Source organism: Elephas maximus, chromosome 23, assembly GCF_024166365.1.
Source record: "Elephas maximus indicus isolate mEleMax1 chromosome 23, mEleMax1 primary haplotype, whole genome shotgun sequence".
NCBI lineage: Eukaryota > Metazoa > Chordata > Mammalia > Proboscidea > Elephantidae > Elephas > Elephas maximus.
In genome coordinates, this window is record NC_064841.1 from 73,935,288 (window position 1) to 73,950,880 (window position 15,593).

The 15,593-nt window shown below is 40.9% G+C and overlaps 1 protein-coding gene across 2 annotated transcripts; it reads right to left on the bottom strand.

The window, feature by feature from the left end:
- Positions 1-1,307: 1,307 nt before the first annotated feature.
- On the bottom strand, positions 1,308-12,334 carry LIG4 (DNA ligase 4). 2 transcript variants are annotated; one of them, XM_049867602.1, is made up of 3 exons: positions 12,161-12,334; positions 9,244-9,360; positions 1,308-7,416 (listed from the first exon to the last, which is right to left on the bottom strand). In XM_049867602.1, the coding sequence occupies exon 3, from the start codon at positions 7,395-7,397 to the stop codon at positions 4,647-4,649; it is 2,751 nt and encodes a 916-aa protein (XP_049723559.1). In that variant the 5' UTR covers positions 7,398-7,416; positions 9,244-9,360; positions 12,161-12,334; the 3' UTR covers positions 1,308-4,646. The 2 variants fall into 2 exon arrangements, with proteins under 2 accessions (XP_049723559.1, XP_049723560.1); XM_049867603.1 differs by lacking the exon at positions 9,244-9,360.
- Between the last annotated feature and the right edge of the window lie 3,259 nt (positions 12,335-15,593).

A 15,593-nucleotide genomic window follows, 5' to 3' on the forward strand; every position in this document is an offset into this window, starting at 1 on the left:
GGTATCTAAATACAATGGAATATTATAAAGCCATAAAGAGATGAAGTTCTGATACATGATATATCATGGATAAACCTTGAGAATTTTATGCTGAGTGAAATAAGTTAGACATAAAAGGACAAATACTGTATGATCTCACTTACATGAAATAAACAAATGTATAAAAACCAAAGATTATTAGTGGTTACCAGAAGTGGGAGGGAAGGAAAGGGAGGAGATTTTGTTTAGGGGCATCGAGTTTGTTAATGCTGATAAAATACTTTGGATAAGGTCATTCAACATGAAGAATGTAATCAGTGTCAATGAATTATACACATAGAAATTGTTGAAACGGTAAACGTCCTTATTTTCACCACAATGAAAAAAATTAAAATCAGTAAGAAATGGCTCCTGGACACCCTTTGAACTCAGTACTGAAGTCACTCCTGAGGTTCATCCTTCAGCCAAAGATTAGACAGGTCTACAGGATCACCAGGAGTTGGAGTCAGCTCCACAGTAACGGGTTTGGTTTGGTTTGGTACAGGAGCCCTGGTGGCACAGTGGTGAAAAGCGTGGCTCCTAACCAAAACGTTGGCCATTCAAATCCACCAGTCACTCCTTAGAAATCTTATGGGGCAGTTCTACTCTGTTCTATAGGATCACTATGAGTGGGAATCGACTCAACAGTAACGGGTTCGGATTTGGGTTTTTTATAGGGCCAACAATAACACACATGAGGGACGTGCTACATAGTCATAGTTCAATCACGTATATATGAGACTAACGGGCATACCAGCCCAAAAGCAAAGACAGGAGCGACAGGAAAACTGGCCGAATGGGAACAGGGAAACTTAGGTGGAGAAAGGGAGAGTGTTGACACATCATGGTATTGACAATCAATGTCACAAAACAATTTGTGTATTAACTGTTTAATAAGAAACTAATTTACTCTATAAAATTTCACCTAAATTACAATAAAAAAACAAACAAAAATATTTAAGAAGACATAAAGGCGGTGTTTCCTGACCATCCCTGTTTCAGTTAGCTGCCTGTCTTTTGCTGACAGAGATTTAATATTTTATGTAGCTTGATGTACCAATTACTTCTATGACTTATGTTTCTAGTCACACACAGAGAAGGTTCTCTCAATTGCAAGATTATGAAAATACTACTTATTTTCTTCCAGGGCTTTTAGTTGTACTTTTGAGATTTAGATCTTCGATCTTTAATTATTTGTAGTTTCTTTTCTGGAATGATAGACAGCAGGGAACTATGTTATATACACATACATTTTTCCATCCTAATAGGACAGCCAATTTTCCCAAAATTATTTACCAATTAACTTTCCCCAGCTGATTTAAAATGCAACCTTTTCATATTAAATAAACATATACAAATAGATCTGTCTCTAGGCCTCTCTATCTCATTAATCAATTTGTCCCCACCTGGAGGAATCACTTTCATTTTTGTCACTTTCGAACACATCCTTACGTTTGTGAGAGCACATAACCCCACATTATTCCTCTTTTTCAATTGTTCAGGGCTATTTGTCTTCGCTTACTTTCACCTGAATTGTTTTTCTTGTGTTACAGCATTAAATACAACCTTGAGAAAAATAATTACAGTGCTGAAAGAAAGCAGCCTTCCAATTTGTACCTTTATTGGGATTAATATTTTCACGATTTTACTTGGCTATCCTCTAACCGGAGGCCTAGTGTCACAGTGGTTAAGTGCTCGGCTGCTAACCAAAAGGTCAGCGGTCCCAACGCACAAGGCATTCTGCTGGAGAAAGATGTGGCTGTCTACTTGCATAAAGATTACCGCCTTGGAAACCCTGTGGGGCAGTTCTACTCTGTCCTATAGGGTCACTATGAGTAGGAGTTAGCTCAACGGCAATGGGTTTTGTTTTGTTTTGTATTGTGTAACCACTTTATTGTAAAAATTAAAAATAACCCATATATTTAAAATAACACAAAACATATATATATTATGTATGTACGTAAGGACACACACACACATATATATTAATGAATTATTGTATGGCAAACACGTTTGAGGTCAAGAAATAGAAATTTGTGATCCACCTCAGAAGCTCCTTCACGTGCCCCATGGCAATTACAAAATCCTTTCTTCCCCTCAGAAGAAACCACCACTTTGTTATAGTACTCACTTCCTTGAATTTCATTGTAGTTTTATCACCCGAATATATGTACCTTGACAATCTAGTTCTGGCTGTTTTAAAATGCTTTTTATGTCTCTTTTATCTACAGATTCTTCCCCCATCTCTGTTTTCCTTGTAACTTTCCTGCTGCAGAACCAGGGCAGTTTGAGCTGTATAGCTTCCCAGCGTCTGGCGCAAATCAACACGATCATATATCCTCTGTATTTCCTGCAAATCGGTATCTAACACAGACTTGATCTGAGGCATGGATGATTCTTTCTTAAAGACTATCGCAGTGTGTTCTGTCATCTTTTCTGTGATGTCAGTATAGATACATTAACCACTGGGGGTTGCAAAATGTTGATATTCTAATCCCATAGAGTCTTTTCATTTAGTAATTATACTACTTGTATATTTATTCCTTCTCCCCAACTATTTGATTAGCCCAACAGTACTGCTTACATGGGAGTCACGTGAAATGCAGGATAAACGCTTGAAACTTTATCCCTTTATCTACTAGCTTTCAGAAAAAACAATGGTTCTCTATCTTCCTATGAGAGTCCCTAGGTGGCACAAATGGTTACGTGCTCAGCTGCTAACTCAAAGTTCGGCTGTTCGAGCCCACCCATAGGTACCTGGGGAGAAAGGCCTGGCGATCTACTTCTGAAAAAATCAGCCACTGAAAACCCAGTGGAGCACAGTTCTACTCTGACACACGTCGAGGTCGCCATGTGTCAGAACTAACTGGAGGGCAACTGGTTATCTTCCCAGGAAGGTTAAAATTTTGTTGTTTAGTATCATTATGAAATCATAGATTTAAACATCTGATAGCTTTCAATCAATTGCAATTATTGTCATTTTCAAAGCTCAAACATTCCCATATTGTTTTGACAGTAGGAACCTCTTCAAATTGGTTCCTGGGTACCTCTGTCCTAAACCTACTAGAGTTGATAGCTTCCTTGCTATCAGTTAAGACCAAAAGTTCCAAGTGGATCTTATACAGCTCTTGCTCCTGAACAGAATCAGCATCTTCCAAGGAGTCCTAGTTCTCTTTTGGGGCTTTGAAAGTTAAGTTTTTTTTTTAGACCTTGGAAAGTAAGAGAATTGGGAATTCGGTGATTTTGACTAGGGGAATAACGTGATGTGAATTCTATCTGTAAAAATAATAATAATTTTGTTCTGGAGAACTGGAAGTAGTGAAAGAAGAGTACACGGAGGAAGACTAGTTAGGAGGCTATAAAGTAATCCAGTGACCATTAGTTGCCTACAGTTGCTGGCCAGAGTGGTGAGAGGTCACATTCTGACTTATTTTGAAGCTCTATCCAACAAAATTTGCTGTATGTTAGAGGTTACGAGAACAAGTGGAGTCAAGGATAATTCCAGGGTTTTTAGTCTGAGCTTGCAGGAAGAGATTAGTGAGAACACTGGAAGGCAATGTAAGTCTGTTTGAGAAATCCAAAGTTCTCTTTGTGTAATATTTCCAAATGAAACATGAGTTAAGATTTACTTTAAAATAATCCAGGGGCTATGTAAATATGTAACAAGATTGGTCACCAATAATTGTAGAAACTGGGTGACTGTGCCTCCACCAGCCTGAGCCCAGAAGAACTAGATGGTGCCTGGCTTCCACCACTGACTGCTCTCACAAATATCACAATGTAGGGTCCCAGACGGAGCAGGAGAAAAATGCAGAATTCAAATTCACACACACCCACAAAAAAAAGACTAGACTACCTGGTCCAACAGAGGATGGAGGAACCCCCAAGACTATGGCCCCCGGACACCCTGTTAACTCAGAACCAAAGCCACTCTTGAAGTCCACCTTTCAGCTAAAGATTAGACAGGACTATGAAACAAACAGTAACACAGGTGAGGAATGTGCTTCTTAGTTCAGTCAACACTTGCCCAAAAACAAAGAGGAGAGGGGAGGAAGGCACAGGAAATCTGGACAAACAGACACGGGGAACCCGGGTGGAAAGGGAAAGAGTGCTGACACATAGGAGGGAATTGCAACCAATGTCACAAAACAGTTCATGTATGAATTTCTGAATGAGAAACTGATTTGCGCTGTAAACTTTTACCTAAATCATGATAGAAAAAAATACATAATATACAAGTTTAAAATTTTTAACAAAGTTCATTCAGCAGTATGATATACAAAGACTTTTAAGGAATCTGACTTAAAGCAATCAAAAATTACATTGATACAGTAACATCAAGCTGAATTTATATAACTTACAAGTTGTTTTAAAAATACAGCAATCATAAGGAATTACTTTATTAGTGTATTAAATATTTTATTAAGAAGTGTAATAAAATCCTTGGCTTTGTGCCCTTGACTGTCTCTACAATCTCAACATTTAAAATTGTTTTCCTATCTCTAATGATGCTATATAAATATAATGCTAAAAGAATACAAACAAAATATGGTTTAATAATTTATGATTACTACCTACTGCAGAGTCTACCAGACAACAGAGGCTTTTCCCCACTAGGAAGGCTAACTTTAAATCAAATATTGATTTTCCTCCTGTAATTCACACCTGTCTATTGAGTCAGTTACCCAAGCTTCTTGTAGGATCTTAAACTTTCTTTTAAGGGTTCTCCGAAAAGCTTTAAAATCCGCAACGTGACTATGATCCTCCCCAACGATTACATGAGAAACTCCCTCAGCTAAACAAGAAACTACTTTTGCTCCATGAAACCGAAGCTCCAACGCTTTAGTAGCTAATCTTGCTCCCTCAATTTTGGTACTCAAGTCATTAATAACAGCATACAGGTCCAAATAAACCGTGTGGTGTCGAAACATACTGAGAGGAGAGCTGTCCCAGGAATATCGGTATTCTAGATCAGCAATCGCAGAGGCCATTTCTTCAGGAGTCTGTTCGTTAGAATGTTTAATTACTGAGAACACTTCCCTGAGTTGGTTCAAATCTGTATCAACAAAATAACTATCACCATAGCAGTCGTATTCAAGAGCAAAGTGTTGTTTTGTTGATGGACACATATGAATCATAAAGCGAGGCTGCCACGGCACACAGCTTTTGGTCTTAAAACACTCTAAAAGCCAGTCAGGCTTCACGACATCATGTTTATTTGAAGAAATTATGTTTCTCACTCTGATGTTCTCAGACCCTGCAATTATGCAGGCTGTGTCTGGGCCCGGATTTTGCACTATATAACCACCAAATTCTGCAATTCTGTTTTCCAGATCAGGCTTTGAATGGCCTTCTATTCCATTCATAACACAAAACTCCACATCTTCAAATATATTAGAAACTTTGTTTATGTTAGAAAGATTAGGTGCTTTGAAGTGTTCGATAATTCCAACAGCTTTCTTCAACTTTGGGACAGCAGCTTTCCGCTTTTTTTCTTGCGGTTCATCGTCATCGTCATCTACATGAAGGTGTCTGGATGCGAGCTTTCCAGAGGCTTTCCCCCTAAGCTGCTCTAACTCATCCAGAGTCATGCATTCGTGCCACTCTTTGTCTTCTCTTATCTTCTCAATTCGTGGGAAACGCAAAGTGCAATCAGTTTTATACATATCACTGGGGACAATCTCTGCTGCCTTAATCTGAACAATGACAGAACTACAAGGCTCAATGTATACTTCTGGCTTCTCTGTTCCACATAAAATGCTACTGGGGGGAGCTTTTCTATTAAAAGGCTTCCAATGGTTGGCCAATTTCAAACCCAGGTCATATAGTTCTTTCATGGTGTAACCTGAGCCCACGCGACAGACAGTGTGAAACACAGATGGCTTTTCACCAGTAGGTGGCTTCTCTGCCACGGCACACAGAAAATGAGACATCATCCCACCCCGTAAACCTTTACCCCAATAGCCTCCAACAATTAAGATGTCCAGTTCATCCATTAGACCATTCACATACTCGGGCTTAATTTTTAACCATCCTTCACCTCTTTTGCCTGGCTTGTAAATGGACAAAGGGTATTTTATCATGATTCCCTCTTCTCTTTTATCTATCGCTTCGTTCAAAGCATCAATTACTTCTTTCTTAGTATGTGCTTGTGTTTTCTGCACTATTTCTATTCTCCCTGGTATTGGTGTAAAAATACCACTAAGAATTTCATACCTCTTTCTCAGGGTCTCATGTCCTAGCTTTTTATTATTAACCATCAGTACATCAAAAACACAGTAACAAGTTTGCAGATCGGAATCCTCTACCATTCTTTTAATATCAAACTTATTTCCCTTTTGCATAAAACTCTGAGTATTAGGATCGTAGGCCATCATTTCACCATCCAGGATACAGTTTTGCGTATTTGTTTGGAAAGCACCATGAATGAAAGGCGTCAGGGACCCCTGCTGTGAAGAGTCACCAAACTGATCAGTATAGTCATATCCATTTCGGGAGAAGAATTTGTACACATCCCCATCTCGGTGCATTTGCATACGCTCGCCATCTAGCTTGGTCTCAATGTAGAAACTCTGGTGCTTCATGTCCCTCTCAACGTGCCGAATGTCTGCTATAGCAGCTAGCATTGGTCGAAAGGCAGAAAATAAGGTGATGGAGATATCGCTGAGTCCCACTGAAGGGTCATGCAGTTGCCTGCAGACTTTTTCCATATCTGTGGTGACACTATACAACTCAGCAGCATCATCGTGAAAAAGAGAAAATACAACTTGCTGACTAACACCAAGCTTTAAGTCCTTTAAAATCATTCGTATGAGCCATTTTTGTTCAAGTGCTGAACTCTGAGCTATAAACTGAAGAAGACTCTTCTTTACTAGGTTCTTTTTTTTGGCAGAATTATTGCTGGCAACTGAATCCAAAATGTCATTTACTTGCTGTATGGTTAAGCTTCCTTTCTGTAAACACCTTGGCTTCAACACAAAGTACGCAATCATTGCAAAGTCTCCAGTATCTCCACGAGTTCCCGTGGGTGTTCTGTAATTTAAAAGTTTAAGGGCATCTTTTCCTTCTCTGGGCAAATTAAGCAATTCGATATAAAGCTTAGCAAGCATAGTTTCTTTGATTCCATATGCCATTCTCTCTCTTTCTAGCTGAGGAAGAATGAGTCTCATTGCTGGATAAAAAGAGTCTGTGACATCTTTTTGGTTCTTATGAAGGGCATCGTGGAATTTTCTCCAAGAATCTAAAAACTCCTGGAAGTGTCTGATTTTCTCTGCACGTCCTCTGCTTCTCTGTATTCGTTCTAAAGTTGAACATAAATCTGCAAAAGGAACATGTGACGCAACAGCTGGTGAAGTTTGGGAGGCAGCCACCGAAGCCATGGTGAATCCTCTGGTTTAACTAATAAAGCAAAAGAGAATAACTTTAAGTAAAAGAGAAAATTCAAGTATTTAATATAAAGCCTTAAAGAACAGCACTTGGTTCATAGTACCCAAATCACCAAACCCACTGCTGTTGATTCCAACTCATAGCAACCCTACAGGACAGAGCAGAACTGCCCTATAGGGCTTCCAAGGCTGTAAATCTTCATGGGAGCAGACCGCCACATCTTCACCTCACAGAACAGCTGTCGGGTTTGAACCGCTGACCTCTGGGTTATCAGCCCACGGCTTAACCACTGTGCCACCAAGGCTCCTCTGGGTTCATAATAAATGCTTATTAATGCTTGCTAAGGGAAAACAGATCAATACTATAAATGTCTCTTTTCAACCTCTACATTTTATGATAATTAACTATTTCAAGTCTAATCAGTAATTATTATCAAAAGTATCACTGGCCCCACTTCCTATAGTCACAATCCTGAAATTAATTATTTTAATTACCTTTCTCCCTGAATCCCAACGTCCACTGAATTAATCATTCCATCGCAAAATTATTTAGCATATAATGCAAATGCATACTGGTAAAAATGACAGAAAACCAAACTATGTTCAGCTGAGTTCACTTCTGGGCCTCAGGCAAGGTTCCTCCTGCCTGTACATCTCTTCTCTTTCTGTCACTCCACCACACAGCACCAGACACAAACTTATTAGAATGGGCTTTTTTAAAAATCAAATCTCTCTCCCAGTCACTGAATTTAGATTTGGCTTCATAGGAAGACTGAACTTCTCAGCCTAGGGTCCTTCACCAAAAAAAAAAAAAAAAAAAAAAACCCAAACCTGTTGCCATCAAGTTAATTCCAACTCACAGGGACCCTACAAGACAGGGTAGAAATGTCCCACAGGGTTTCCAAAGAGCAGCTGGTGGATTCGAACTACAAACCTTTTGGTTACCAGCTGAGCTCTTAACCATTGTACCACCAGGGCTCCCCCCCCTAAAAAAAAGTATCCTCTTTTTGTTAGTTTTTAGGAAAAACTCTGTCCCAGCCAGCCAAAGCCTTTGTCTTCATTCCAGTCTCTACTGATAACTATGCTAAACCCCCACATTCAAAGTCCAACCCAAGATGTTGTTGTTGTTGGCTGCCTTCAAGTTGACTCCAACGCATGAGGACCACAAGTGTTCGGAGTACACAGAACAGAACTGCTCCACAGGGTGTTCAAGGCTATGACCTTCCGAAATGGACTGCCAGGCCTGTCTCCCAAGGCGCCTCTGGGTGGATTCCAACGGCCAACCTTTCAGCTGACAGTAGACCACTTAACCATTTGCATTACCCAGCAACTTCTCCAACTCAAAATACCCTCCCCATAAAATCCTAACTGCACCTACCTCTTTTAACTCTTTTACAGTAGTTTCTTACAGCTTGATAAATTTAAATTCATCAGTATAATTTTTTTTTGTTCATATTCTTATGCCAGTTATTGCTAAGTACCCACTGACTACATAGGAGCCCGGAGCTGTGCTATAGGCAAGTACGATGTTTCTGCCATCAGAGCGTACAGTCTTGTAAGAAAAAGGGACATTTTAAGAACAGATTGTAGTAAAATGCTAAGTGCAGTAACAAAAATAAGGCCAAAGTAAAACATCCCGAGACAGAGCCTTTTCAGTGTATTCTAAAGTCATGGAGGAAATAATGGGTAACTTGCTAGGCTAGCATCTAAAAAATTTCCTAAGGAGGTCACACAGATGTAAAATTTCTTTGAGATTTTAAATATTTGTGTAAGTTTTATTACAATCTATAATATATCGGAGTTATTTTAATACAGTTTAAACTACGTAACATTAACTTACCTTTCCAAAAAACACCTCAAGTAAAATATGGGCTCCAGTGGGTTCAGACAGCTCCTGACACACCACCATGTACCCCAGGCAGCAGAGAGTCAGCGAAGCTTCATGGTGGAAGATCCTCTAATATAGTACAGATACTATGAGATTCCCCGTCTGCCAAGCTCCCATCACAGTAAACAAAACAGAAACACACACACACACACACACAATCAGTCCAAAGCTACATTATCTAGTATCTAGCAAAAATGTAATGGCTAACTGGAATACCACATTTACCAAACTATCAGTCTCTACAAGTCAGTAATCAGGTTGTAATGTGTGCCTCTAGTGCCTGACACACGCTGGCTTTGTTTCCTGAATGAATTACTGGATACCTAAAGTTGAGTTCCTGGAATAGCATGCTAGGGAAGGCCACAGACTAGTTACACACAAACACACCAACATGGCTGGTGGGATTCAATTTGGTTAAGAATATTAAGCAGCTCTGACTGTGTTAGCAATGGTTCACAACAGCCATGTGGTGGCCTACGGGAGAAGGTTGAAATTCTCAGGCTAATTCCTGATAAAGGACTCCCAAGACTGAGCCAGTCAGACTAACGGATAAACCATGGGACTATCCTCTTTAATTTTTATTTTTGAATATAGTAATTGCTTCTCCTGTGTCTGGCTTATATGACTGACCACAAATCACTCTGGTTATGCACGAACAATATCTTACCTCTAAAAACACACTTCCTCAATTGGGTGCATGTTTACATTTACTATTTACAATGCAGATAAAATGAAATACGCTACGAAATACTTCTCTGAAAGTCTCAGTATTGGAATACAGTTTCTGATCCATCTATAGATTCTATGTGGTCTCAAAGTCAAAGTTTCCCTCAGCAAGTTCCAGGCAGAGACTCGAAGTATTTGACAAAGAGTGCTGAAATTTAGGTAATGGTGTGGATACACACACATCCTGAAATTGTTATACAGGTATCAAGGATTCCAAAATTAACATAAAGTTAATAGATCTAAATGTTTTTACTTGTTACAATTGCATAAAAAATCCAAGATTAGGGTTTCCATTGTTTTTTGCATGCACTCTAATATTATTTCTTTGAATTCTGCAGTATTGGGCTAATATTTTCCATTTGTGAAAAGACAAAGCAAAAGAGTCAGATGATTAAGGGAATACAAAAAATCTGGGTTCAAATAAGAACTCAAACATTTCATAGCTGGGTGATTGGGTCAATTACTTAATTTCTCTAACCTTCAGTTTCCTTATGTGTAAAATGGGGTTGACAACTATCTAGAAATTGGAGTGAGGTTGAGAGTTCCTGGTGCTTAACACAGTACCTCGCATTTACTAAATCCTTAACAAACATTACTACTATGATGCTTGATAATCCAAGCAACCTTTAAAATACAGACATTAAAAAATATTACAAATATCAAATGAGGGGCAGGACACTCCAGCTTTTGACAATGTTAAGCAAAGCTTCCACAGGAATGAACACAAGTAATTAGGGCATAACGATTTATCATCCATTCAGATGCTGGTTATACTGTCCTGAAGTGACAAAAAAAACAAAGCACCCAGTTTTATTCCATAAATGTGGGAGAAGATTCAGGGTTATTTAATGGGGAGAAAGTGAAGTTTCATTCGTGTAGCCCTTAATGAGATGATGGGTTTTTCTATGAGACAAAGGGCTTACAGTAGCCTGCCTTCTACAATCAATAAAATCAACAGAAGCAGCAGACGAGAAATCAAACGGTGTATTACATTGGGCAAATCTGCTGCAAAAGACCTCTTTAAAGTGTTGAAAAGCAAAGACATCACTTTGAGGACGAAGGTGCATCTGAACCAAGCCATGGTATTTTCAATCACCTCATACGCATGTGAAAGTTGGACAAGGAATTATGGTATTGGTGAAGAATATCGAATATAGCATGGATTGCAAAAAGAATTAACAAATCTGTCTTGGAAGAAATGCAGCCAGAGTGCTCCTTAGAAGTGAGGACAGCGAGACTTCCTCTCACGTACTTTGCACATGTTATCAGGAGACACCAGTCCTTGGAGAAGGCCATCATGCCTGTTAAAGCAGAGGGTCAACGAAAAATAGGAAGGCCCTCAAGATGGACTGACATAGTGGCTGCAACAATGGGCTCAAACACAGCAACGATTGTGAGGATGGCACAGGACGGAACAGTGTCTCATTCTGTTGCACATGGGGTCACTATGAGTCAGAACCGACTGGATGGCACCTGACAACAACAACAACTTTCCACATGACAAAGTATAATCAGAGAAATAATGTAATTTCCTCCAAACAAGTTCTTCCACTCCAATGCTACCTTCGCTCTGAGGCAAAATCACACCTCTGAGGTGTACCTATAACTCCTCTACTTACCCCTTCCCCAACCCTCAGGAGATTCCGAATAAATACCTCTCCGTGAACAAACTACGTTATCTCTTTGAGCCTGAGGATTATTTGTGAAATGCAATCATAATTTTTTTTTTGAGAGACTGTCGTGAGAATCAATGTAGGCAATTACAGCACCTAACGGTTTTTGACAGTAAAAAAAATAGGACAAATTATTGTTCCCTCGTCCTCACGTGCCACCCAGCGGGGGTTGGTAAAGACCCCTGAATCAACGATCGCCAACGGCGATGTAAACCTGGCAGCTCACTAATAACCCGGAGATCCATAGCCCTCGTCTGTCAAGTCGGCTGAGGCGGATGCACTGAAGAATTTTTTAACATCCCAACCAGAAGTAAGAGAAAGAATTTAACTTAGACAAGGCTATGTCCTAGCTCGTCTCTCCCTCACCTCTCACTGTCCACAAACACCTGCTGAACAGGGACGAGAGAGGCAGGAGACGACCACGTCCTGCCTCCGTCACGCTTGCCCAGCCTCCACCTGGCCATCATTACCTTTTGCTTGCTCCGTTGACCAGGAGGCCACTTCTGTCCACACCCCGGACAACATGCGCCGCACAAACGGCTCCCATAACACGAAGCCAGAGGCGACACCACCAAACCGGAACCCAAAGAAGCCGGTTCCGCCAGCTGTTCGCCGCGCAGGCGCAGACGGGACGGCCGGCCTCGGCGGCGTCTGTGATGTCACGGGGGAGAGGTGTGCGCACGCGCGATGACGCCTAAAGGGCGCGCCGGAGTCCCTCCCGCCGGGGTCCCTCCCGCCGGGCTTTGGGCGTCCCCGCGGGAGCGCAGGCTGGCAGGGGTGGGGAGGAGTCGTTTATATTTGATCTTAGCAGATGGCAGTTGTGATTACAGAGACAGCTTCCTCTGGTCTCGGCACCAGGTGCTGTTTGCACAACGGTTGACCCACATGAGTGGGTTTCGTCGTTACGTGAACCCGGTGATAGTGTTGTGGGCTGAATTACTTGGAAATTGACTTTCAAAGCCCGAGCTTGAGCCCTCCGCTCGACCTGCTGTTAAGTGACTTAGCCTCTCAGAGTTCCTTTTCCTTTTATGAGAACAGTGATAACAAGTTATTTCGCTGGACCTTGTGAGAGCGCCCAGGACAGGACACCCTCTCACAACCTGTGTGGTTTCATTTAGGTTGAAAACCACGCTTTTGCAAAATTATCTTAAGTCTGTGTTTTCCATGATTGTGTGATACAAAAATAAACAATTGCATACCCAGAAATCAACTATGAACTTTCCAATATCTGTTCGAGGATTAAAAACAGTTATTCAGCAAACCTTTATTGAGCACCTACTATAACATGGTAATTGTGTTAAGTACTCAGGATTGAGAAATTGAAAAACACAGTCCCTTGGTTACATAAGCTGTCGATTTCTAACATTTTGTTATGGGCTGCTTTAGTTTCTTGGGGCTGCCATAACAAAATACCACAAAGTAGGCGGTTCGAAAGAAGAGAAATTCATTGTCACACAGTTCTGGAGTCTAGAAATCCAAATTCAGGGCTTCAGCAGGGCTATGCTTGCTCTCTGTTGGCTCTAGAGAAGTAGTCTTCTTATGTCTGTCAGTTTCAGGTAGCTCCAGGCGTTCCTTGGCCTTGGGCTTATGGGCAGGTCCTCACATCGTGTCTTCCCTGTGTGCCTGACTCTGTTTCAATGTCTGTTCTTTTTATAAAACACCACTCAGGAGGGATTAGGATGAGGGCCCAGCATACTCCAGTATGATTTAAATACCTTCATAAATCCATTAAAACCAAACCCATCGCTTTCAAGTGGATTCCCAGTCCTAGGGACCCTATAGGACAGAGTAGGACGGCCCTGTAGGGTTTCCAAGGCTGAAATCTTTCTCCTGAGGAGTGGCTAGTAGGTCCAAACAGCCTATCTTTCCATTAGCAGCCAAATGCTTTACCCACTGCGCCATCAGGGCTCCTCAATAAAAACCAACCAAGCCCATTGACATCAAGCTGATTTCAACTCATAGCAATTCTATAGAACAGAGTAGAACTGCCCCATAGGGTTTCCATAGCGGCTGGTGGATTTGAACTGCCAATCTTTTGGTTAGGAACCATAAGCTCTTAACCACCGCACCACCAGGGCTTGTTACTAGAAAGACTCTAATTTCCCAAACAAGGTCACATGCATAGGTACGGGGGTTAGGACTTCAACATATCTTCTGGGAGAAAAAAATTCAATCCATAATATGGGCTGTCCTACCATGGAGAATTGAGAAATCATACATAAAGCTTGTGGGAAACAACTTTTTAGAATTATTTCCTTTTAATTTAAAATATTGTTGCCTTAAGATGAAAGTGAAATTTTGCTGCAGTGGTCTCTGAGTGAACATTTTTGAGCTGTTAACCGAAAAAAAAAAAGAAAACAAACTCATTGCCATCAAGTTCATGCTGACTCATGGTGACCCCGTATGTTTCAGATTAGAACTGTGCCTCTTTGGCTTTTCATGGCTATAATCTTGAAGCAGGTTGCCAAGTCTTTCTTCCATAGTACTCGGTGAGCAGGTTTGAACCTCCAACCTTTAGATTAGTAGTCAAGTGCAAACAATTTGCACAACCTAGGGAACTTTTAGAGCCCTGGTGGTACAGTAATTAAGAGCTCAGCTGCTAACCAAAAGGTCAGCAGTTCAAATCCACCAGCTGCTCCTTGGAAACGCTATGGGACAGTTCTACTCTGTCCTATAGGGTCGGAGCCCTCGTGGCACAATGCTTAAGCATTTGCCTGCTAACTGAAAAGTCTGTGGTTCAAACCTACCAGCCACTCCGTGGAAGAAAGACCGGGTGATCTGCTTCTGTAAAGATTTCAGCCTACGAAACCCTATGAGGCAGTTCTACTGTGTCCTATAGGGTTGCTATGAGTCAGAATGGACTCAACAACGATAGAGACCTGATAAGGGCCCTTAACCAAAACAGAAACCAAACCAAACCCGCTGCTGTCCAGTCAAGTCCAACTAATAGTGACCCTACAGGACAGAGTAAAACTGCCAAACAGGATTTCCAAGGAGCAGCTGGTGGCTGACCTTTTGGTTAGCCGCCAAGCTCTTAACCACTGTGCCACCAGAGCCCACAGGGGTTGTCTAAGGTACAAAAACTTTATTTTTCAAAACTTACACTTAGATTCACATCTTGTAGTAGAACTAGTAATAGGGCTCCTTACTTCTAGCCCAACAATCTTCTATGAATTTCTTTATATGTCTAATTCACCTAAATTACCAGAATATTTCTCTGAAATCATCTGTGATGGTATAAAGTCACATGATACTGTTTTGTGGGTAATTTCTCTACTTATTATTCAATTTAATTATCACTTAATTCACTTTTAAGGATCGTCCAACACAGCGTTAATTAGAGGCTCCTTCACATGCGCACTTTATGAGAGAGCACTTGCTTGTGTAGTCATGCCTTCGTTCAACATCTGAGCCTCTTCGCTATGTCAGAGACTACACTATGCTTAACAAGACAAGCATGGATTAATGAATCCAACCTCCCATTTACCATGTCACTTTAGCTTAATACTTCAAAGAAAATCAGCGAATCTCACTAAGTATCTTCTAGAGTTCCTGATCCTTTTTTTTTTTTTTTTTTTAATGAAAACCATCCACCTTAGTGCCTGACATATAGGAGACATCAACTAGGGGAAACTATTATTGAGAGCCTCTCTTGAACCTCCTGGTGCTCCCAATGTGGAAGCAGGGTACATATGCATCTAAGTTTGCCCTTTCTTTCTGTGCCTGTGATGTTCTCTGCATATACAGAGTACACAGGGTAAGGAATAACGAAGGGGGGGAGGGGGTCAGACACCTGTAAACAAAATACTCTGTACACTTCAGTATAGTGCACAGGAAGTCCACTACCCAAACCCATTGCCGTCGAGTCGATTCTGACTCATAGCGACCCTATAGGACAGAGTA

Coding starts and splice junctions, on each gene's coding strand:
- LIG4 (XM_049867603.1), bottom strand. CDS start 7,397: ATGGCTTCGGTGGCTGCCTCCCAAACTTCACCAGCTGTTGCGTCACAT.